The 22,777-nt window shown below is 35.7% G+C and overlaps 5 protein-coding genes and 1 long non-coding RNA gene across 6 annotated transcripts; 1 reads left to right on the top strand and 5 right to left on the bottom strand.

Annotated features, from left to right (window-relative positions):
* Positions 1 to 6,933: 6,933 nt before the first annotated feature.
* Positions 6,934 to 7,742, bottom strand: LOC141392898 (histone H1-like). The gene has a single exon (XM_073965867.1). It carries the CDS (start codon positions 7,682 to 7,684, stop codon positions 7,007 to 7,009), a length of 678 nt encoding a protein of 225 aa, XP_073821968.1. The 5' UTR covers positions 7,685 to 7,742; the 3' UTR covers positions 6,934 to 7,006.
* A 2,120-nt stretch (positions 7,743 to 9,862) lies between these two features.
* LOC141392304 (histone H3) lies at positions 9,863 to 10,273 on the bottom strand. The gene has a single exon (XM_073965254.1). It carries the CDS (start codon positions 10,271 to 10,273, stop codon positions 9,863 to 9,865), a length of 411 nt encoding a protein of 136 aa, XP_073821355.1.
* A 6,446-nt stretch (positions 10,274 to 16,719) lies between these two features.
* LOC141392897 (uncharacterized) lies at positions 16,720 to 18,133 on the bottom strand. The gene is made up of 2 exons (XR_012409911.1): positions 17,231 to 18,133; positions 16,720 to 17,148 (listed from the first exon to the last, which is right to left on the bottom strand). It is a non-coding gene; the product is annotated as an uncharacterized lncRNA (long non-coding RNA).
* A 757-nt stretch (positions 18,134 to 18,890) lies between these two features.
* Positions 18,891 to 19,442, bottom strand: LOC141392303 (histone H2A-like). Its single transcript, XM_073965253.1, has 2 exons — positions 19,355 to 19,442; positions 18,891 to 19,246 (listed from the first exon to the last, which is right to left on the bottom strand). Exons 1-2 carry the CDS (start codon positions 19,440 to 19,442, stop codon positions 18,891 to 18,893), a joined length of 444 nt encoding a protein of 147 aa, XP_073821354.1.
* Positions 19,443 to 19,531: 89 nt separating this feature from the next.
* LOC141392895 (histone H2B) lies at positions 19,532 to 19,973 on the top strand. The gene has a single exon (XM_073965865.1). The coding sequence runs from the start codon at positions 19,545 to 19,547 to the stop codon at positions 19,917 to 19,919; it is 375 nt and encodes a 124-aa protein (XP_073821966.1). The 5' UTR covers positions 19,532 to 19,544; the 3' UTR covers positions 19,920 to 19,973.
* An 892-nt stretch (positions 19,974 to 20,865) lies between these two features.
* LOC141392896 (histone H1-like) lies at positions 20,866 to 21,674 on the bottom strand. The gene has a single exon (XM_073965866.1). The coding sequence runs from the start codon at positions 21,614 to 21,616 to the stop codon at positions 20,939 to 20,941; it is 678 nt and encodes a 225-aa protein (XP_073821967.1). The 5' UTR covers positions 21,617 to 21,674; the 3' UTR covers positions 20,866 to 20,938.
* Positions 21,675 to 22,777: the final 1,103 nt, after the last annotated feature.

The following is a 22,777-nucleotide window of genomic DNA, read 5'->3' as shown; positions in this document are numbered from 1 at the left end:
CGGGCAGCATTACCAGCCAATTCCAAAACTTCAGCAGCCAAATATTCCATGACGGCGGCTAAATATACTGGAGCACCGGCACCAACACGTTCAGCATAGTTGCCTTTGCGCAACAAACGATGAATACGACCGACGGGGAATTGAAGACCAGCACGATTTGAACGGGACTTTGCCTTTCCCTTAACTTTGCCACCTTTACCACGACCAGACATTTTCACTTAATATTTTTTTGAACACTTCACTTAGCACTGAAAAAACACAGAATGATGCCGTTACTCGAATATACCCGTACTATTTATACTTCATTTCATTTCATTTCATTTCATTTATTCCCAAAAACATATTAAATTACAATACATATGTGTATATATATATACTTATTTTAGTTTTAAATTACTCAAGCACAAATTAAATTTGTTTATCTAGAGATACACATTTTTTATGATAATATTCGGCAAGGCCAGCCACCTTTGATTACAATTAGTAAAAAGTTCATTTCTATTTATATTCTCGAAAAAAAGGGATGAAAAACGAGACTCCTTTAGTGTTTTGTTTTATATATACTTATAACTAATGGGCTAAGCCCCTAAAACTAAAAAAACAAAATAAGATAACAAACAAAATAATAAAATTCATTTAAAATAATAATGATTTGTATGAGAATACATAGTTATTGATCAGTTATGTATATTGTGTTTACAAAGTTATATGTTCTAAATCTTCTATGATAGAACATTAGTTTATCATCTTCCCCAATGAATTGGCCTGTATTTTGGAGGGTTAAAAGACACATTGGTGTTAAATAACCCCCATTTGACATTATTGTATTAAGTTCATCATTAGATACTATAATATTGGAAATATTAGGATTGGGATGGTTGACACATTTCTCCAAGTATTTTATTGCTAGTGTTGCCATATATTTATCTATTCTTGGAATATTACTTTTGTCATACAGTGTTCGACAACTTGGATTTTTATATTGACCTTCACTATTTACAATAGTTTTTAGTCCTAAGCAGTGTTTTAACATTCTTCGTTCTAGGATTCGTATTCGCTCCATTTGGTGCGATGATATGGCGAACCACACGGGATAAGCATATGACATTGTAGGCCTTACCAATTGCTTATAAATTACAAGCTTAACCTTTTCAGTAAGACCTCCTCTTTTTCCTATCATATTACGCAGTTTTCCATAAACTGCCTTTCCTTTCTGGAGGACATAGTCTACATGCCTTGTAAATTGCATGTCAGACTGAAGTATCACTCCGAGGTATTTTAAAATGTCAGTGTTGGGAATGACTTTGTTATCTATTTTAATGGCTGGTACGAATTTGCGTGCATTTTTGCACACCGAGCCTTTTTTCCCTTTAAAAATTATAGATCTACATTTATCTATATTTAAATTTAATTGCCAATCGTGGAAATATTCTGTCAACTTTTGCAGATAATTCGTTATTTTCTTTTGCGCTGTTTTTGCTCTATAATGTGAAGCAGATATTATTATGTCATCTGCAAAAATTGACAGAACTTCTCCGCTCGATGGTTCAGGTATATCTGCCAGATACAGATTATAGAGAACTGGCCCTAATACTGATCCTTGCGGGACCCCTGCTTTTAAAGTTTTTATTTCTGAATCTACCCCGTCTAAGGATACATAAAATTTCCTATCTATTAGATAATTTTTTATTATTCTGGTTGTTCCTTCATCAAACCTATATTTTGTTCTCATTTTATGTACTATACCTTCTTGCCAGGCCGTATCGAAGGCTTTTGAGAAGTCTAAACTTACTGCAATTGTTGCTTGTCTCTTATTAAGGCCAGAATATATCTGGTTTGTGAGCGTCATAAGCGCATTTGTTGTAGAGGTTTTTTTCCTAAATCCGTATTGGAAATTTTTTAGGATGTTGTTACTCTCAATATGATTATTGATGCGTTCTAATATTATTATTTCAAACAACTTTCCAAATGAACAAAGAAGAGATATTGGTCTATAATCAGTAGGATTTGTTGGATCTTTTCCTGGTTTTAGGATAGCTATTGTTCGGGAACTTTTCCACTTATTTGGGAAATATCCTATATTCAAGCAGTGGTTAAATATGAGAGCTAAATATTCCCATGTGGCGTATTTTGTTTTCTTTATAATGTAGTTTGGGATACAATCGTCACCAGAACTTTTTTTGTTGTTTAATTTACGAACTATTGACCCTACTTCATGGGGTGTAATTAATTTTATATTTCTAATACCAGTGTTATGGCTGCTACCGTCTGCCAAGAATTCACTATTGAATACTTCTAAAGGCTGGTTATTAGGAAAAGCTGTTTCTGGTGTTGTTAATATTCGATCTGATCTAATTACGTTTTGTACATTTGAGAATGTTTTTGCTAATAGATTAGCTTTATCTATTTCTGAATATATTTCCTCCTTGTTTTCATTGACTAATAAGTCAATTTTTTTTCTTTGTCCGAAGTTGGAAAAGGCTTTGGTTTGCTTAAACATGTTTTCATTGCATGAAATTGAATTAAGATACTTTATGCAATTTTCTTCTTTAAACATGTGTATTTTTTCATTAATTATCTTATCAAGCAGTTTTATTTCAGTTCCTATTGTAGCATATTCTTCAGAGTTCATTACTCGAAATCTTCGTCTTCGTAATATCTTTTTTTGCCTTATTAGCTGTAGAATATCATTTGGAAGTTCAGGAAGAAAGTTTTTCTTTGGGACACATTTTTTTATATTCCTATTCATAGCATTTGCGAATGCTGTAGTCAAAGCCTCAATTGAATTATCTATTTCAATGGGTGTTACTATGTGTCATAGTTAGGAAGTGTAACGTCTGTTGATGTCATAAAAAATCTATAAAAAGATTCAGAATGTGGTGTTATTCTTGTCGGACTTTGAGTTTTATTTATGTTTATATTGGGGGTAGTAAAATATTTCTAGTATTACAGCCTTATGATCGGAATTACAATCTGCTGTTTCTAAGCCTATAACTGAACGTCTGGAGTCCTTTAGTTGTATACAACTTGATGTCATAAAAAAATCTATAAAAGATTCAGAATGTGGTGTTATTCTTGTCGGACTTTGAGTTTTATTTATGTTTATATTGGGGGTAGTAAGTAGCCAATCATTGAGTATTCTGCCGTTTGGGTTTACTTGAGAGCCTCCCCATTGCGTATGCTTAGCATTTAGATCCATTCCTACTATAGCTTTATTATTTCCTATAATGTTGTTTAAGTTATCAAGGTCAGTTTTCGAGAGTGTTTCGTTTGGCCTTAAATAGAGAGATACTAAGATTATTTTTTCACCACCGATTTTGTGAAGTTTCACTAATGTGGCTTCAATGTTACCTAGATTGGCATTAATGCGTTCGGTTTTATAATTTTCATTGATTAATATGGCAGTACCTCCACCTTCTTTATTTTTTCTATTCTGTCTGAACATTTGATAACCTTTAAATTCCACCTTATGATAATCTTTTAATTTATGTTCTGCTATCATTACAATTTCTGGTTTTTGTTCTGTTAAAAACAATTGGAAATAATGTCTTTTTTGATGCGAGATTAATGAATTTATGTTTATGAATATGGTTTTTAAATAATCCATGATTATATATTAAAACTTAACATTAGGCCAAACATGGCCTTCTTTTTCTCTGCATCTGTTTGAATTTGCCTATACGATATTGCAAATTCACCTATTTTATTCATACAGGATGAAAAGTCTTTTCCGAATAGACGCTGACATTCAGAGTCAAAATTACTCATAGCCTCCTGGGCTAAGGCTAAAGTGTTAGAGGAAGTTTTTTCACTATTAGTACTTGTTGCTGCATTAGAGTATGATACACCTTTTACTACTTTTTGACTGTTGAATCTCATAGGCTGTCTAAATGCCCTTTCTTCTTTTTTTTGTGCCATTTTTGCTTGAAGTTCTAGTCTTATTGGACATTTTCTATCACTGGCGACATGGCCGAAAATGTTGCAATTTACGCATTTAACAGGTTTCCCTATAGTTTTTGTTATTTGCCCTGTAACAGGGTGAGTAGAAATAATTTCTGTAGTGTTTAGCTCTTTTGGAGGAATTGAACAACTTTTTGGACCGTGTGATTCGCCACACTTTACGCACCTGTAGGGTAATCTACAGTTTGTTGATATGTGGCCAAACCGTTGGCAGTTTCTACACTGCACTATGCCTTGTTTTTTATATTTCATAATTTTAACACTGTTCGTTAACAAATAACGAAGCCTAGAAAAAGCCTTTGTATCTGAATCGTTTGTGAATTGTATCAACCATCTGTCTCCTTTCAATTTAATAGCATCTAGTACTGTAACATTGAGATTTGTTTCTTTTATAAATTCTTCTACGTCTTCCTTATCATAAGTTTGGGAAAGATCTTTAATTATCATAGAATTTGGTTTCAAATTTTTGGGGGTATAAGTATAGAAGGAGATATTTTTATCTTCTAAGTATTTTCTTACTGACTCATAGTCTTCGTTTTTCGTTAATTGTAAATGAATAAGGTTTTTGTTAATATTTCTAGTAGTAAACAAACGATGTTTAAGTAATTCTTGAAGTTGAAGTGAGAAGTTTTTGACATTGACGTTATATATTTTGAATAAGGGTGGGCTGGCCTTACCTTTGTTATTTGTTATGTTGTTGTTATTTTTTCCAGGTTCAGCTATATTTTTTCCAACGTATGCCTCTTTTTGTGGTACTGCTACTGGGGTGCAAGCAGCTGGCGTTGCTGTTGTTTCGTCATCTTCTATCATGAGGTCTTCGGCCGCCTCATCTGCCCATTCTTTATGTAAGTTTATATTGGTTGCATTTTGAACTGCATTAATATTTGCATTATTTGTAGTAGTTGTCCACTCTTTGGGTATATTAACATCAACTTTAATGTTGCCTTTGGCAATTGTATCTAGTAGTTGATTAACTGTTTGTTCAAGTTTTTCAATTCGTTTTTTATCTAATATACTCTCTTTGAGCACTGATTCATATTTGTATGTCAAATCTTTTAATTCTTCTTCTTTAGATATTAGTTCTTCACTTTTGGTTTTTAAGGGTTTGTTTGCCCTCTTTCTTTTATTTTCGACGGAAACAAAGCCGTCACAATTATTTTCAGAGTCATTATTAGCACTACTTAATATAGCACTGTTCACATTTTGGTGAGAAAACTCAAGTTTTTTTAACGCCTGATTGTCATCGGCGTTAACGCCGTGACCAGACATTTTGGCGTCTTTGTACTTAGGCTACTCTTCTTCTTTTTACTAAATTTGAAACAATTTTATCTCCCGAAGAAGAGTAAGTTTCACTGCACTTTCACTTTTTAACACTTTGCACTTTAGTTTTCTTTTATTTTTCATCCGTAATAGATGTTAACTTGACGAGCTTTCAGCTCAGAATGTCATACTATTTATACTTTTCTCTCGCTCATTTAATACACACACATCGAAAACTGGGGTTGTTTGGCCACTATTCCACACAGCAACTGTGACTACCTGAAACATTTGAGCATTTAATGCTTGAAATATTCTTGTTTGACGCCGTAGGTTCATCATTTGTGAACAGTGTTAAAAGTGTTTGTGTGATTAAAAAAACTAAAAGTGAAAAATGCCTCCAAAAACCAGTGGTAAAGCAGCAAAGAAGGCCGGCAAAGCCCAAAAGAACATCACCAAGGGCGATAAGTCGAAGAGACGTACCAAGCGTAAGGAGAGTTACGCTATCTACATTTACAAAGTGTTGAAGCAAGTCCATCCTGATACTGGTATTTCGTCAAAGGCCATGAGCATCATGAACAGTTTCGTGAATGACATCTTCGAACGTATTGCCGCCGAAGCCTCTCGTTTGGCCCACTACAACAAGCGCTCTACCATCACCAGTCGGGAAATCCAAACCGCTGTCCGTCTATTGTTGCCCGGTGAATTGGCTAAGCACGCTGTCTCTGAAGGTACCAAGGCTGTTACTAAATACACCAGCTCCAAGTAAATGCCTTGATTTTTTCATCAATTCGTCGAAATTCAAACATAAAAGGCCCTTTTCAGGGCCACAAAAAACATTTTAAAAGAGATCAAATTTTTGTCGAAACACTTATTTTCCATTATTTAATAAAGAAACTTACCAAAATAATTTTAAAATTCCTCATATTCTAGCAAAAATAATAATTTTCCCATGTATTTAGTAAATGACGCCGTCAAATCTTGTTTTGCCGTGGTTCATATTGCTTTTTTGCTTGCTTGGCTACTCTATGTGTGTACAACAACACGCCATCCACTGTATGGGTATGTGTGTGTGTGCTTGTGCGTTGTTACTTAGTATTACCGTCGGCAGTCACCACCATATCGAAAATGTATAAACGAACAACAAGTATGTATAAGCATTTTGCCTGTAATACTTCACTACGCCAATGTCAAATATGAAGCGCGAACATTTTTAAGGGGAAATTTTTTTGGTGGTGGCGCAAAAATTAACGGGACATTTTTCAATGGAAAAAATAGAAAAAGAAATAAAATAGAGTTGCAACATAACTTCATTAGAATAGAAAAACATTCCTGATTAAAATAATCTCCTTTTACCCAGCAAACAATTTTTGCAAAGAGAAAAAATTATCATTTTTGAAGATTAAATGAAAAATTCCTAAAATATGAAATTAGATGAAAATGACCATAATTAGACAAACAAAAATTAGTCACATTTATTTTATGACCCAGACTAAAATTTTAATCCCTTTGTGGTGTTATTTTGTGGAATGCCCATAATAAAACAGGCTCAATGTTAATTACCTAATAGGAAAAGTAATTAGTGAGGGTAAAATTTTTTTAAAATCAGACACGTGTGTATTTTTCTTATTTATTTAGGTAATAAAACAATAAATAGTAGTAATAATAAATAGTTTGAAGTAAAGATTTTCTCTTTTTGAATTTAATTTGTAGCCCTGAAAAGGGCTGTTAGATATTATGCTTTCGAATATCGAAAAATGTTGTCAACAAGTAATCTTTCTGGGAAAAATTACTTCTTGGCGGCGGCTTTCTTGGCAGCTGGCTTCTTTGGTGCGGCGGCTTTTTTGGGTTTAGCAGCTGCTGTTTTTGCCTTGGGTGCCTTTGGTTTGGTGGCAGATGCTTTAGCGGCGGTTTTTGCTGGTTTAGCCTTAACTGTACCGGTTTTCTTGGCGGCCTTAGCCTTTGTTTTGTCAGCCTTCTTCTTCTCAGCGGTCTTTTTGGCGGCAGATGGCTTCTTGGCAGCGGTTTTCTTTTCACCGGCGGCCTTTTTAGGGGCAGCCTTCTTCTTCTTCTCAGCAGCTGGTGCCTTCTTCTTCTTTTCAGCAGTCTTTGCTTTGGGTTCCTTGGAAGCCGAGGCGGACAATTTGAATGAACCAGAAGCACCCTTACCTTTAGTTTGGATGAGTTTTCCACTGGCAACAGCGCTCTTCAAATATTTCTTGATGAAAGGAGCCAATTTTTGGGCATCAACCTTGTAGGTGCTGGCCAAATATTTCTTGATGGCAGGCAATGATGAACCACCACGTTCCTTCAATGTTTTGATGGCGGCGTCAACCATTTGTTGGGTTGGTGGATGAGTAGGGGCAGCTGATGGTTTCTTTGCTTTGGCTGCGGCCTTCTTTGGTGCCTTTTTCTCAACAGCGGCAACTGGGGAGGCGGTGGCTTCAACAACGGCGGCGTCAGACATGATTATTCACTTTTATGTTTATATTTCACTGTAACACAAATACACTCACAAATTTATGTGTACTATTAAATTGTTATTGGCAAAGTTTTAACATGGTAGGTACATTGAAAAGATGAGAAGTGCATAGTAGTCAATAGCTATATTTTTCGAAATATTGTGTGGAAGCGTGTTTAATTTTTTACAAAAGTTTTCGTAGGAATTTAATTTTTCTGAAGAATGTTTGAATATTTTTATAAAAGATATTTTACACATTTCTTGTATAGATATCAGGCCATATTTTAACGAAAATTTGGTGTAATTTCCTTTATCCGTTTAAAAGTTATAAGCGTTTAACTTCACAGATTGTAAAAATGTAATCACAAATTTGTAACTAAATTTGAAAAAATTATGAATTTTTTCAAAAAATATTTTCCAAATTCTATTTGAGAATAAAGCCTGATATGTTTACTTTGGGATAAAATTAAAATATTGACATATTTTACATTTTCACTGTGAAAAAAATTGAAAATCTTTATGTGGTCCAAGACGGCAGAAATCCTCTTGTTGGCATATTTTCAATGAAGAAAAGTTTTTCTTCAAAGAAATTTAAAAGCTCAAATCTAATTAAGTTTTATAAAAATTTCTTAAAAAACATTTCAGAATCTGTATATTTACACCAAATTATAACATTATTCATAAAAAGTAGTTATTTCTTTGGAAAAGTTAAAAAAATCTTCCCATTACCGTATACCACCTATGGACAAACATTCACTGTCAAAGGTAATATTTTTGAAAATTGAAATATTTTTGCTAAATTAAATGAAAATCGCTCAAAAATTAATTTTTAATAAAATATGAGGACATTTTCGTTAAAATTTAGTAAACATTTCATCATTTTTTGCAAAAAATATTCTCCAAAAATAATTCTTCCTTTGCTAGTACATATCAAGGAAAAAACCATATAGAATTACTGAAGTTTTTCACACGTATATTTTTCCTGATTTCGTTAATAATTTGGATATTTTTTGCAAAAATGTATATAATAAAATAAATAAATCCCTTTTTTATGACAATTCTGTAAAAATAATACAAGATTTAAACATTTTTTTTTAAAAAGAAAATGTTTTTCTAAAATGTAGTATTACGCCTTTCAAATGGCCAAGAAATATTCGTCATATCTACGTGAGACAATTATTGATTAATATTTTCAAAAAAATTATAATTTTACAAAATTATCCTAAAATTTTACTAAATTAAAATATATATATAGCTGAAAAGAAAAAAATTGCATATTTCATTCATCATTATCTGAAAAGAAAAAATAAAACAAAACAGAGAGCATTTTCCGCCAAAAATTTTCAACCATTTTGAATGAGAAATAGTGAGAGCATTATTGCAGAGAACATTTCGCGCCAAATTTATTGAACATATGCCTCGTGGACATTAGTATACACACAAAAAGAAGTTCAATAAAACAAATATTTGTTATGAAGAAAATAAGAAGAAGAAAAAAACATTGCCTTTAAAGATGAAATTAATATTGACGCCGTCAAAAAGACCAACAGAAAAGAAAGAAGAAGAATAAATGTATACTTTAATAGGAAAATATTACTGACGCCATCAAAAACACACATAGAAAAGGAAGAAGAAGAAGAACACAAATGTGCATTTCAATGGGAAAATTTTACTGACGCCGTCAAAAATTACATATAGAAGGAAATTTCAATAAGTTTGTTCAAGAAGAAGAATAAAATGTCTTTTTAGGGAAAAATTATAACATAATTTTTGTTTTTTGTGTCAAGAAGAAGAACAAAATATTTAAATGAATAATTTTACTGACGCCGTCAAAAATTACCTATAGAAGCAAATTTCAATACTTTTTTAAGAAGCAGAAATGTGTCTTTGAAAGGGAAAATTGTAATATTATATTTTTTTTTCAAGAAGAAGAATAAAATGTGTCTTCTAATGGGAGATTTTTACTGACGCCGTCAAATATGACTCATACAAGAAAATTTTCAAATATTCCTAAAATCAGCCTCAAAAATTAAACAAACACAAAGAAAAATATTTATTTATTTAAAATGTTAAAAATGATAAATAGTTTGATGAAAAAATAATCTCTTTTTTATAAATATTTTGTGGTCCTGAAAAGGACCGATTGTTTTGTTGTAAAAAAATAGTTTTTAAAACGTCAAGAATTTAAGCACGTTCTCCACGGATACGTCTGGCCAATTGGATGTCTTTAGGCATGATGGTGACACGCTTAGCGTGGATGGCGCACAAGTTAGTATCTTCAAAAAGACCGACCAAGTATGCTTCACTGGCTTCTTGCAAGGCCATAACAGCAGAGCTCTGGAAACGCAAATCAGTTTTGAAATCTTGAGCAATTTCACGAACCAAACGTTGGAAGGGCAATTTGCGGATCAACAATTCAGTACTCTTCTGGTAACGACGGATTTCACGCAAGGCAACAGTACCAGGACGGAAACGATGAGGCTTCTTGACGCCGCCGGTGGCTGGTGCGCTCTTACGAGCGGCTTTAGTGGCCAATTGCTTACGAGGAGCCTTTCCACCAGTTGATTTACGGGCAGTTTGCTTAGTACGAGCCATTTTTCACTTTAATTTTTTTCACTTCACTTAGGTATGCACACAAACACTGTTAACACTGTAATAACTGTGCCATCCATCCATATAGCGGTATTTATAGAAAATTTCGAAGAGGCGGCTATGATTAGGGGTGGGTAAACCAGTAAAGACAGCTGTGCGCGCCCAAAATGTGTACTAACACATACACAAATACATGTGTATTCCATTAAGACTCTTGGTTAGTCAAACAGGCCAATTTTTGTATAAATAGAAGCCGCCAGCCATCGAAAAAACATTCGTTCTTGTGCTTTCGTGAAGTGTTAAGTGATTTTTAAAAAAGTGAAAAAAGACTGGTCGTGGTATAAAAATCACCTAGTGCCGAACAAATTTGTTTTAAAGGTTTGAAACAAGATTTTATCTCTTTGACGCAAAAGCGTAAATATTGGAAATCTCATTGTGGTTAAGTGTGAACTTTGAGAACCGCATAGAAGTCAGCGGATTACATATTCTTTCTGGCTGACAGCATAAGAACTGCTGTAAAGGTGGTGGTTGTTTTTAAACAGCACATCATCACCGCTGGCGGGAAAAATCAACCCCGTTAGCACTCCAGTGCCGATGTCCGTAAATTTTGACGCCGGCAAATTTATTTCAACGGAGATTTCTGCTGAATCTGAAGCAAAACTATCAACTGAGACAACATCGTCAGTGGGTACATCCAACCCAGTGAACACTTCCGAGCCAGTGCCAACATTTTTTGACGGCGGCAAAAATGGAAATATTTTAAATTCTGCTAACGTTCCGATGGCAGAAAATTCTCACCAATTGGACACTACAGCGCCGAGGTCAACCATTTCTGACGGCGGCAAAAATATTGCCATTACCACAATGGCAGAAAATAATCCCCAAATGAAGACTCCAGTGCCGATGGATGATTCCACCGGCTTCATCACCATAGATAGCCGTAGATTAGCTAAAGTCAAAAAGGCTAATCAACTCAAATCGGCCAAAAATGCTGCGTTTGATGATGCAACAAGCGATGGTGGCAGTTCAGTTGCCTCCGAAAATCAGCGCAAATCCACCACGAAACGTCGTTTGTCTGGTGACAACGAACATGAATTAAGAAAGATGGAAGCAACAATACGTCAACAATCTGCAACCATCACTCGCTTAGAGAAAGAAAAAGAGAGCTTGGCACGGGAGCTGGCCGCTGTCAAAGATGCTCTTACGCAACATGGCATTTTGCCTCTTTCAAATGCCCCCTGTACCAGCAAGAAAATTAATTTGACTGCCGAGACAGCCGAAGAACTCGGTATGGCGTTTGATGATGACAATGTCGCAACGCAGGCGACTGAGATGGAGAAGAAGGAAGCTCCTAAACGCTCTTCCACTAAAACAAAGTATGTGCTGAAGGAAACCGCCAATGGAAAGAATTCAACAACAACACAAATGGAAACTAATCAACCAACTTCCCAGATGGCTGATACTAATGTACAAAATGCTGCTTCTGTATCAAATTCTCAAGCTGCTCCAAAAAAATCCAATGGCAGGGCTATGCCTGCCATCACCGTGTACGAGGTTGGTGCCTGCGAGATGTCTGGCATACTTCATCAATATCTAAGACCAGGTGAGTTTTCATTTTCCCTTGTCCGTCCATCTGTGCTATCAGTGAAGACCAAAGACCTTAATAACTTTGAAAAAGTTAAAAAAATTTTGACAGAGCGTGAATATAAATTTCACACTCACACACCCAAGGAACTGCGTCCCCATATGTTGGTCATCGAAAACCTCGGCGATGATCATCCTCGGGATTCAGTGTTCAACTTCCTCGAGAAGAAATCGGGTTTGAATGTTGAGATAGTTGGCTTAACCAACATCTCCCCTCGCTTATGGCTCTTAAGAGTGACAAAAAAGTCTGACATTTTAGGTTTATATAACCTAAAAATGATTTTAGATTGTAATGTCACTATAAGAAAAGATCACGGTAAGGACATTTTGCAATGTTTTCATTGCCAAAGATTTGGCCATATTGCAACTAATTGCAATATGCCCTTCCGTTGCGTGCGTTGCCTTGATAATCACGCACCGGATGCCTGCACGGTACCTCCCAAGAGTCAACAGATTACGATTGAGTATTCTGACCCCGACTCAGGAAAGCTCGTAAGTAAGATTGCAAAGCCTCCCGCTTGCACAAATTGTGGCAAAGTCGGCCATCCCGCAGGTGATCGGAATTGTCCACACCGCCTAGCCATTTTGGCACGAAAAGCCAATCAGAAGGCCGAAGCTAAGGCTAAGGCCGATGCGCGCTCTATGCGCCTATCTAACGTTCGCTCCAGTGTCTCATATGCTGCAGCATCTGGTGGTCATTCCAACCAAGTCCCTCATCCTACTCTTCACCAAATCCCAAATAATTTCCCACCCCAAACTCCACATCCCATTCCACCACAAACCCCGGTTAGAAACGCTCGCCGTCCCAATACAAACCCTTCCCAAAATGTAGGTGTTGTCAACTCAGAAAATATTGTCCAGTTCTTTGGTACGGACTACACTGAGAAATGTGAAAAGGCTAGAGCATTCGGCCCCATCTTTCAACAAATCTTAAACTCCTCAGGTATTGACGCTGCTATGTCTGCCTGGCTACTATTTATTAGTGGCAATGTCCAGTTTTAAAATTATTTTTATCAATGTCAACTCCTTAGTGTCTCAAACTAAGAGACACTATCTTAAACTACTTCTTGATGAGATGGGGCCGGATGTCCTGCTGATAGCAGAGCATAGGCTAAATCCTGATACTACCTTAAGTTTGAATGGATATAACATTTTCATTCAACACAGGGAAATAGGGAATCGTGGTGGTGGCACGGCTGTAGCGATCAGGGAGGGTATACGTTGTGAACGCATACCTTTAGCCTCGGGGAATATAGAGTCGTGTGCGGTGAGGGTGTGGAGACAGGATGGCACATCTGTGGCCTTCGTCTCTCTATACCTTCGCCCACAAGACACACTTCAGGTTCAAGATATGAATCAAATCTTGAACCTATATGATTATGGGGAGGTTCTAATAGGAGCCGACCTAAACGCTAAGCACGACTCGTGGGGTGGTACCTCAAGAAACACCAGCGGTAATGTTCTTAACCGGATGCTACAAGATTGCCCTGATTTTGTAGCGATAGGTTCGGATATACCCACCAGGCCGAATGAGACCACAGGCTCATTCCTTGACATTTTCCTCCGTACGCCAGGTCTCCCTCTGGTTGGCGGAGGAAATACCTCAACGACATTTGATTTTGAATCAGACCACAGGGCCATTCAAATTCAAATATCTATGGGTAACGTGGCGACTCAAGATAGGGAAACATACCTCAATTTTGATCGTATGAATATTAGACGCTTTAAGCGTATAATAAAAGACGGTCTGGAGGTATGTACATTGCCCACTGATCACAATGTCTCTGTTTCAGATGTGGACAGATGTGTTGATGACTTGAAGGAGGTTTTCCAACAGGCCATCAATGCTTCTGTTCCGAAACAGAGAACTAGAGATCAGACTCTTGGTGAACTTCCACCAAGAATATTAAGGTTCATTCGGGAGCGCCGAAGATTATGTCGGACCCTAAGAAGATCTGGAAACCCGGACAGATATCCTGCACTCCGTGCGGATATAAGAAACCTGGACCACATCATTGATGATTCCATCCGCATTTTTGAGCGAGACAGAATGAAAAGTTACCTTGGCCGTATAAGGGTTGACGGCAAAACATTTGGCAAGGTGAAAAGGGCAGCAGGACTTGCCAAAAATGACCCAATAAGTCAGATTGTTGATGCTGCTGGAAACATTCTGACTGAGGATAGGGACAAGGCCGAAGCCATTGCAGATTTTGTGCAGGGAGGCTCGATTACTGATGGTGGGCCGATCGACAGCTCCTCTGGAGGTCCGGTTAACCGGGTCCCTGGGGAGTTTGATTCTTTCCGCAGCACTATTAATAGGGCTGCGGAGGGAGTCGACGATCGGTCGCCGATGGTGACGTTTTCCGGAGCATTTTCTGCAAATGGTTGTAATGTTGATAATGTCTCGCGCTGGAATGAGGGTGGATTCCTGCATATCGGTGATGTGGGCCGGGCGCTTGCCCGGAGACCAGCGCGTAAATCGTCAGGACTAGACCGAATACCTGACGTAGCGTTAAAAAAGGCAGGTGAAGTATTGCTAAGTTTCCTTACAATACTTTTCAACCACTGCCTTAATCTGGGCTACTTCCCCAAGGCCTGGAAAGAGGCAATGTTGGTCCCAATATTTAAAAGGGGATCTCCTCCGAATCAATGCAGCAGCTACAGGCCTATTTCCCTCTTGTCTGCTTTCGGAAAACTCTACGAATCCTTCATTCTAGATAGGATTAAAAAAATAGTAGAAGATAAGAGGGTTTTAAAAGACAACCAATTTGGTTTCAGGGCTGGACTTTCAACAGTCCACGCCCTTACAGCCTTCTCCAATTACGTCACATTGGGTCTCAACAATAGGCAAGGCACTATTGCTGTGGGACTCGATTTTTCTAAAGCCTTTGACTCGGTCTGGCACAGGGGTCTGCTTTTCAAGCTGCAACAGTTTGGATTCGATTTCCAAACTCGCAGACTTGTGGGCAGTTTTCTGGCCGACAGGAGCTTCAGGGTGAAAATCGGTGAACGGCTCTCTAGTCGTAGGCCTATTTTGTCAGGTGTGCCCCAGGGTTCTCTATTGGGTCCGATGTTGTACAACATCTTCGTCAGCGACATGCCAGCTCCTCCACAGGAGGGGTTGGTATTGTCATATGCTGACGATGTGCTTGTGGCGATGTCGGGCCCTAGGGTCCGTGCAATAGAGGCACAAATAAATGACTATCTTGCCCTATTAGATAGGTATTTTACCTTATGGTGTCTAAGGTTAAACGGGGAGAAATGTACGGCAATTCTGATAAAGGGGAAAAATCAGTTTATATTGCCAAATTTCTGGTATTACAGGCCAATAATACAGATTGGTCTTAATATAGTTGAAATAAAGGACAGTATGAAGTACCTAGGGGTAATTTTTAATCAAAAATTTGACTTTAAATTGCACGTGGACTTCATCCTGTCCAGATCCAAAATGATCTTCTTCAGCTATAACAATTTGCTGAAGATGCGGGGTGGTCTTTCACCCGAGGTGAAATTGCTTGTCTACCGGCAGATAATGAGACCTATCATCTCCTATGCCTTTCCAGTCTGGTTTGACATCTCGTCACATCAGATGGAGAGGCTTAGGAGATGGGAACGCAAGGTTCTGGCCTCCTGTCTGGGTATTAGGAGGTTGGTCTTTGGATCTGATGGATCTGTTAGACGAGTGTCTAACAGAGTCATCTATGAAAACTTTGATGGCGAAAGAATCGACAGGGTTCTGATAGATGGAGCCCTGGCATTCTTAAATCGTTCGGATGGTATGGACAATGGGATTGTTGAAAACGCCTTAAGGTGCAACCTTAATTTAGAAGAACTAAATGCATGCAGGCACCTTCCTCCTGGTGCATTAATTTGTCTGCTTAATGAAGGCTTGTTGTTCGTGGATGGAGAGCTTCGGTTTTACCATCGGCGGTACAACAGTCTTAACGTTGATGATATTGTGTATAACAATGCCCAATAAACACATAATGTAAATATTGTAAATAGTAATTTTAGTTTCGTAGTAGTTAAGTTTTTAGTTGTTAAGTTATAGTTATTAATTTGTAGTTTTAAGTTATAACTCGCCCATTTTTTAAATTGGATTTTTTTGGGGCATATATTTTTAAATTGTTTTCGGTAATAGTGGCTAGTGGTAAACCCACAGCATATATATGTTCTCAAGTAGTAGATAGCGAAGTAGCTATGTGTTAATTTTATATAATCACAGATCGCCATTTCTGTTAAGTATGTACAAAATCTTCCAAATAAATGTGGCCTTTGGCAAAAATTGAAATTGAATTGAATTGGTATTACCAAGCCAGCTATTAGACGTTTGGCTCGCCGTGGTGGTGTAAAACGTATCTCTGGCCTCATCTACGAAGAAACCCGTGGTGTTCTGAAGGTGTTTTTGGAAAACGTTATTCGTGACGCCGTTACATACACCGAACATGCTAAGCGTAAAACCGTCACTGCTATGGATGTCGTCTATGCTTTGAAGAGACAAGGTCGTACTTTGTACGGTTTCGGCGGTTAAATATTTTCTTGACGCTATTTGGAGAATTTTTCTTTTACAACAAAACAATCGGTCCTTTTCAGGACCACAAAAAATATTTAAAAAGAGATATTTTCTTGTTGAAAATTACAAAAACATAAAAAAATTTAATAAAATATATCAAAAATAAAACTTACCTTAATATATGAAAAATAAAACTAACCATAAAATATTTTCTTTCTTATATCTTTTTTCAGTGCATTTTATTTTTTCTTTCTTTTTCCACATTTCATAAAATTTTTCAAATAATATTCCCTTTTGTCTTCAAAAATAAATGCCGTCGGCAACTCTGCTCATTTAATTTTATTTTCATAAATTTTTTTTCCATCATCAAATAATTTTCCATTTTTTCCTTCAAAAATGTTTGCCGTCGGCAAACATTACCTTTTTTCTTACAATTTTTTCTTCTTCTTTTTTTGCCTTCAAAAATATTTTACCGTCGGCAACTCTGATCATTCCTTTTTCGTAATACACAAAAATGTTCCTTTATTTCCACTAATACATGTTCTACCGGCAACTCTCATTGTTAGGGTAGCTGCTTGCTTGCTTGATAATACGACGATGTGTGTATACGCACGCTAGCGTCGGTCTGTGTGTGCGTGTGTTTGTTCATATAACTAACGCACATCAATGCTATGCCAAGCGAACAATATCTTTGACTGCGATGTTAAGTACTTATTTTTTCCTTCAAGTAAAAATTTTTGTTATTTTGTGATGAAATTATTAAAAATTGTTATTAAATTTTTTAAAAGTATAAAGAAAATTACCTTTTTTTTTAAAAAAATTGTCTTTAAATTAGTTTGAATTTTGTTAATATTTACTGCGATTTTTCTCAAAAATATATTTAAAAAAATTTTATAGCATCTCTTTTTTCAAAAAATTGCTTATGAAAAACTTCTTCTTCTTCTTATGTTTCATGATTTCATATAAAAATATTTTCTTTTACTTAATCCTCCAAAAAATCACATAATTTTCTAAATTTCTCTCACTTTATGTTGAAATTATTAGGAAAAAATTCTTCTTCTTCTTCTTATATTTCATGAACTCGCATAGAAAAATTTTATCTTTTACTTATTTATTCAAAAATCCCATAATCCTCCAAAAAATCACATAATTTTCTAAATTTCTCTCACTTTATGTTGAAATTATTGAGAATTTTCTTCTTCTTCTTCTCGTTTCACTAACTCAAATTTTCTTAAATGACCAAAAAATTACATAATTTTCTAAATTTCTCTCACTTTAGTTGAAATTATTGAAAATTTTCTTCTTCTTCTTGTTTCACTAAATCACATTTTCTTAAATGACCAAAAAAATCACATAATTTTCTAAATTTCTTTTACTTTATGTTGAAATTATTAAAAAATTTCTTCTTCTTCTTCCTATGTTTCACTAAAAATATTTTATTTTTCTCAAACGTCCCAAAAATCACATCAATTCTTTTACTTTATGTTGAAATCATTGAAAATTTTCTTCTTCTTCTTCTTATCTTTCACTAAAAATAATTTATTTTTTCTTAAATGTCCACAAAAATCACATCATTTTCTTCTATTTTATGTATTTTTGTTATTTTCTAACAATGATCCTCAATTTATTTCACAACTCTACTTTTTTCCCTTTGAAAATAAAAAATTTTTTCCGTGCGCACTTCATGTTGTCATCACTCTATTACTAACTTTATGCTTTGACAACATCACCAAAATCACACATTTCTGCATTTTTTCCTTTCCAAATACAGTTACTTTTTTCTCCTCAAAATTCGCGGCGGCAGAACACTTTTTCCATATAATTTACTCTAACAGCCACTACAACAACATCAACAACCATCATCATCGTAAGTAAAGGCATTTGGTTATTCTAACTAACAAACACACAACACCACACACACACACATTCATAACAGACATCGTCAACATACGATGAACGAACATTGGCGGGAACATCGATGAACGAATATTGGCGCGAACATCATCGATGAGACGAATGATCTCTTTTTCGCTCTCTCTCTCTTTCTCTGTCTCTCTATCTGTCTCGCTATTCCTGTGAAAACTAAAGCGACATAAAACAAACACAATTCTGTTGGGGGGTAGAAATGAAAAACAGTTACAACAAACGAACATATTTTCTAAGGAATTATGAAAGAAAAAATGTCATTTGTAAAATAATCAAGGGTTGTCGTCGATTAAGAAAAATATCATTTTTTGGGCATTTTTATTTTTTTTCCTATAAAATGTAAATATTAAATTTTTGGTCATTTTTATTCTTTCCCTATAAAATGTAAATAATGAAAATTAATAGTTTGAATAGATTTTTTCTCTTTTTAAATATTTTTTGTCGTCCTGAAAAGGACGGATTGGTTGAATTTTGTATGGATTTTTCTTCTTCTTATACGATGGTCTGTATTTTTTCCATAATACCTTTCGAGATAATTTAGGCTTTCTTTTCGGTCTTCTTGGGCAAGAGAACAGCTTGGATGTTTGGCAATACACCACCTTGGGCAATTGTGACGCCGGACAGCAATTTGTTCAATTCTTCGTCGTTGCGGATGGCCAATTGCAAGTGACGGGGAATGATACGAGTCTTCTTGTTGTCACGGGCAGCATTACCAGCCAATTCCAAAACTTCAGCAGCCAAATATTCCATGACGGCGGCTAAATATACTGGAGCACCGGCACCAACACGTTCAGCATAGTTGCCTTTGCGCAACAAACGATGAATACGACCGACGGGGAATTGAAGACCAGCACGATTTGAACGGGACTTTGCCTTTCCCTTAACTTTGCCACCTTTACCACGACCAGACATTTTCACTTAATATTTTTTTGAACACTTCACTTAGCACTGAAAAAACACAGAATGATGCCGTTACTCGAATATACCCGTACTATTTATACTTTTCTCTCGCTCATTTAATACACACACATCGAAAAATGGGGTTGTTTGGCCACTATTCCACACAGCAACTGTGACTACCTGAAACATTTGAGCATTTAATGCTTGAAATATTCTTGTTTGACGCCGTAGGTTCATCATTTGTGAACAGTGTTAAAAGTGTTTGTGTGATTAAAAAACTAAAAGTGAAAAATGCCTCCTAAAACCAGTGGTAAAGCAGCAAAGAAGGCCGGCAAAGCCCAAAAGAACATCACCAAGGGCGATAAGTCGAAGAGACGTACCAAGCGTAAGGAGAGTTACGCTATCTACATTTACAAAGTGTTGAAGCAAGTCCATCCTGATACTGGTATTTCGTCAAAGGCCATGAGCATCATGAACAGTTTCGTGAATGACATCTTCGAACGTATTGCCGCCGAAGCCTCTCGTTTGGCCCACTACAACAAGCGCTCTACCATCACCAGTCGGGAAATCCAAACCGCTGTCCGTCTATTGTTGCCCGGTGAATTGGCTAAGCACGCTGTCTCTGAAGGTACCAAGGCTGTTACTAAATACACCAGCTCCAAGTAAATGCCTTGATTTTTTCATATTTCGTCGAAATTCAACCATAAAAGGCCCTTTTCAGGGCCACAAAAAACATTTTAAAAGAGATCAAATTTTTGTCGAAACACTTATTTTCCATTATTTAATAAAGAAACTTACCAAAATAATTTTAAAATTCCTCATATTCTAGCAAAAATAATAATTTTCCCATGTATTTAGTAAATGACGCCGTCAAATCTTGTTTTGCCGTGGTTCATATTGCTTTTTTGCTTGCTTGGCTACTCTATGTGTGTACAACAACACGCCATCCACTGTATGGGTATGTGTGTGTGTGCTTGTGCGTTGTTACTTAGTATTACCGTCGGCAGTCACCACCATATCGAAAATGTATAAACGAACAACAAGTATGTATAAGCATTTTGCCTGTAATACTTCACTACGCCAATGTCAAATATGAAGCGCGAACATTTTTAAGGGGAAATTTTTTTGGTGGTGGCGCAAAAATTAACGGGACATTTTTCAATGGAAAAAATAGAAAAAGAAATAAAATAGAGTTGCAACATAACTTCATTAGAATAGAAAAACATTCCTGATTAAAATAATCTCCTTTTACCCAGCAAACAATTTTTGCAAAGAGAAAAAATTATCATTTTTGAAGATTAAATGAAAAATTCCTAAAATATGAAATTAGATGAAAATGACCATAATTAGACAAACAAAAATTAGTCACATTTATTTTATGACCCAGACTAAAATTTTAATCCCTTTGTGGTGTTATTTTGTGGAATGCCCATAATAAAACAGGCTCAATGTTAATTACCTAATAGGAAAAGTAATTAGTGAGGGTAAAATTTTTTTAAAATCAGACACGTGTGTATTTTTCTTATTTATTTAGGTAATAAAACAATAAATAGTAGTAATAATAAATAGTTTGAAGTAAAGATTTTCTCTTTTTGAATTTAATTTGTAGCCCTGAAAAGGGCTGTTAGATATTATGCTTTCGAATATCGAAAAATGTTGTCAACAAGTAATCTTTCTGGGAAAAATTACTTCTTGGCGGCGGCTTTCTTGGCAGCTGGCTTCTTTGGTGCGGCGGCTTTTTTGGGTTTAGCAGCTGCTGTTTTTGCCTTGGGTGCCTTTGGTTTGGTGGCAGATGCTTTAGCGGCGGTTTTTGCTGGTTTAGCCTTAACTGTACCGGTTTTCTTGGCGGCCTTAGCCTTTGTTTTGTCAGCCTTCTTCTTCTCAGCGGTCTTTTTGGCGGCAGATGGCTTCTTGGCAGCGGTTTTCTTTTCACCGGCGGCCTTTTTAGGGGCAGCCTTCTTCTTCTTCTCAGCAGCTGGTGCCTTCTTCTTCTTTTCAGCAGTCTTTGCTTTGGGTTCCTTGGAAGCCGAGGCGGACAATTTGAATGAACCAGAAGCACCCTTACCTTTAGTTTGGATGAGTTTTCCACTGGCAACAGCGCTCTTCAAATATTTCTTGATGAAAGGAGCCAATTTTTGGGCATCAACCTTGTAGGTGCTGGCCAAATATTTCTTGATGGCAGGCAATGATGAACCACCACGTTCCTTCAATGTTTTGATGGCGGCGTCAACCATTTGTTGGGTTGGTGGATGAGTAGGGGCAGCTGATGGTTTCTTTGCTTTGGCTGCGGCCTTCTTTGGTGCCTTTTTCTCAACAGCGGCAACTGGGGAGGCGGTGGCTTCAACAACGGCGGCGTCAGACATGATTATTCACTTTTATGTTTATATTTCACTGTAACACAAATACACTCACAAATTTATGTGTACTATTAAATTGTTATTGGCAAAGTTTTAACATGGTAGGTACATTGAAAAGATGAGAAGTGCATAGTAGTCAATAGCTATATTTTTCGAAATATTGTGTGGAAGCGTGTTTAATTTTTTACAAAAGTTTTCGTAGGAATTTAATTTTTCTGAAGAATGTTTGAATATTTTTATAAAAGATATTTTACACATTTCTTGTATAGATATCAGGCCATATTTTAACGAAAATTTGGTGTAATTTCCTTTATCCGTTTAAAAGTTATAAGCGTTTAACTTCACAGATTGTAAAAATGTAATCACAAATTTGTAACTAAATTTGAAAAAATTATGAATTTTTTCAAAAAATATTTTCCAAATTCTATTTGAGAATAAAGCCTGATATGTTTACTTTGGGATAAAATTAAAATATTGACATATTTTACATTTTCACTGTGAAAAAAATTGAAAATCTTTATGTGGTCCAAGACGGCAGAAATCCTCTTGTTGGCATATTTTCAATGAAGAAAAGTTTTTCTTCAAAGAAATTTAAAAGCTCAAATCTAATTAAGTTTTATAAAAATTTCTTAAAAAACATTTCAGAATCTGTATATTTACACCAAATTATAACATTATTCATAAAAAGTAGTTATTTCTTTGGAAAAGTTAAAAAAATCTTCCCATTACCGTATACCACCTATGGACAAACATTCACTGTCAAAGGTAATATTTTTGAAAATTGAAATATTTTTGCTAAATTAAATGAAAATCGCTCAAAAATTAATTTTTAATAAAATATGAGGACATTTTCGTTAAAATTTAGTAAACATTTCATCATTTTTTGCAAAAAATATTCTCCAAAAATAATTCTTCCTTTGCTAGTACATATCAAGGAAAAAACCATATAGAATTACTGAAGTTTTTCACACGTATATTTTTCCTGATTTCGTTAATAATTTGGATATTTTTTGCAAAAATGTATATAATAAAATAAATAAATCCCTTTTTTATGACAATTCTGTAAAAATAATACAAGATTTAAACATTTTTTTTTAAAAAGAAAATGTTTTTCTAAAATGTAGTATTACGCCTTTCAAATGGCCAAGAAATATTCGTCATATCTAC

Source organism: Musca autumnalis, unplaced genomic scaffold, assembly GCF_047663935.1.
Source record: "Musca autumnalis isolate F117 unplaced genomic scaffold, ASM4766393v1 scaffold_2, whole genome shotgun sequence".
In the NCBI taxonomy this organism is placed as follows: Eukaryota; Metazoa; Arthropoda; class Insecta; order Diptera; family Muscidae; genus Musca; species Musca autumnalis.
This window is presented reverse-complemented; position numbering and strand designations above follow the sequence as displayed.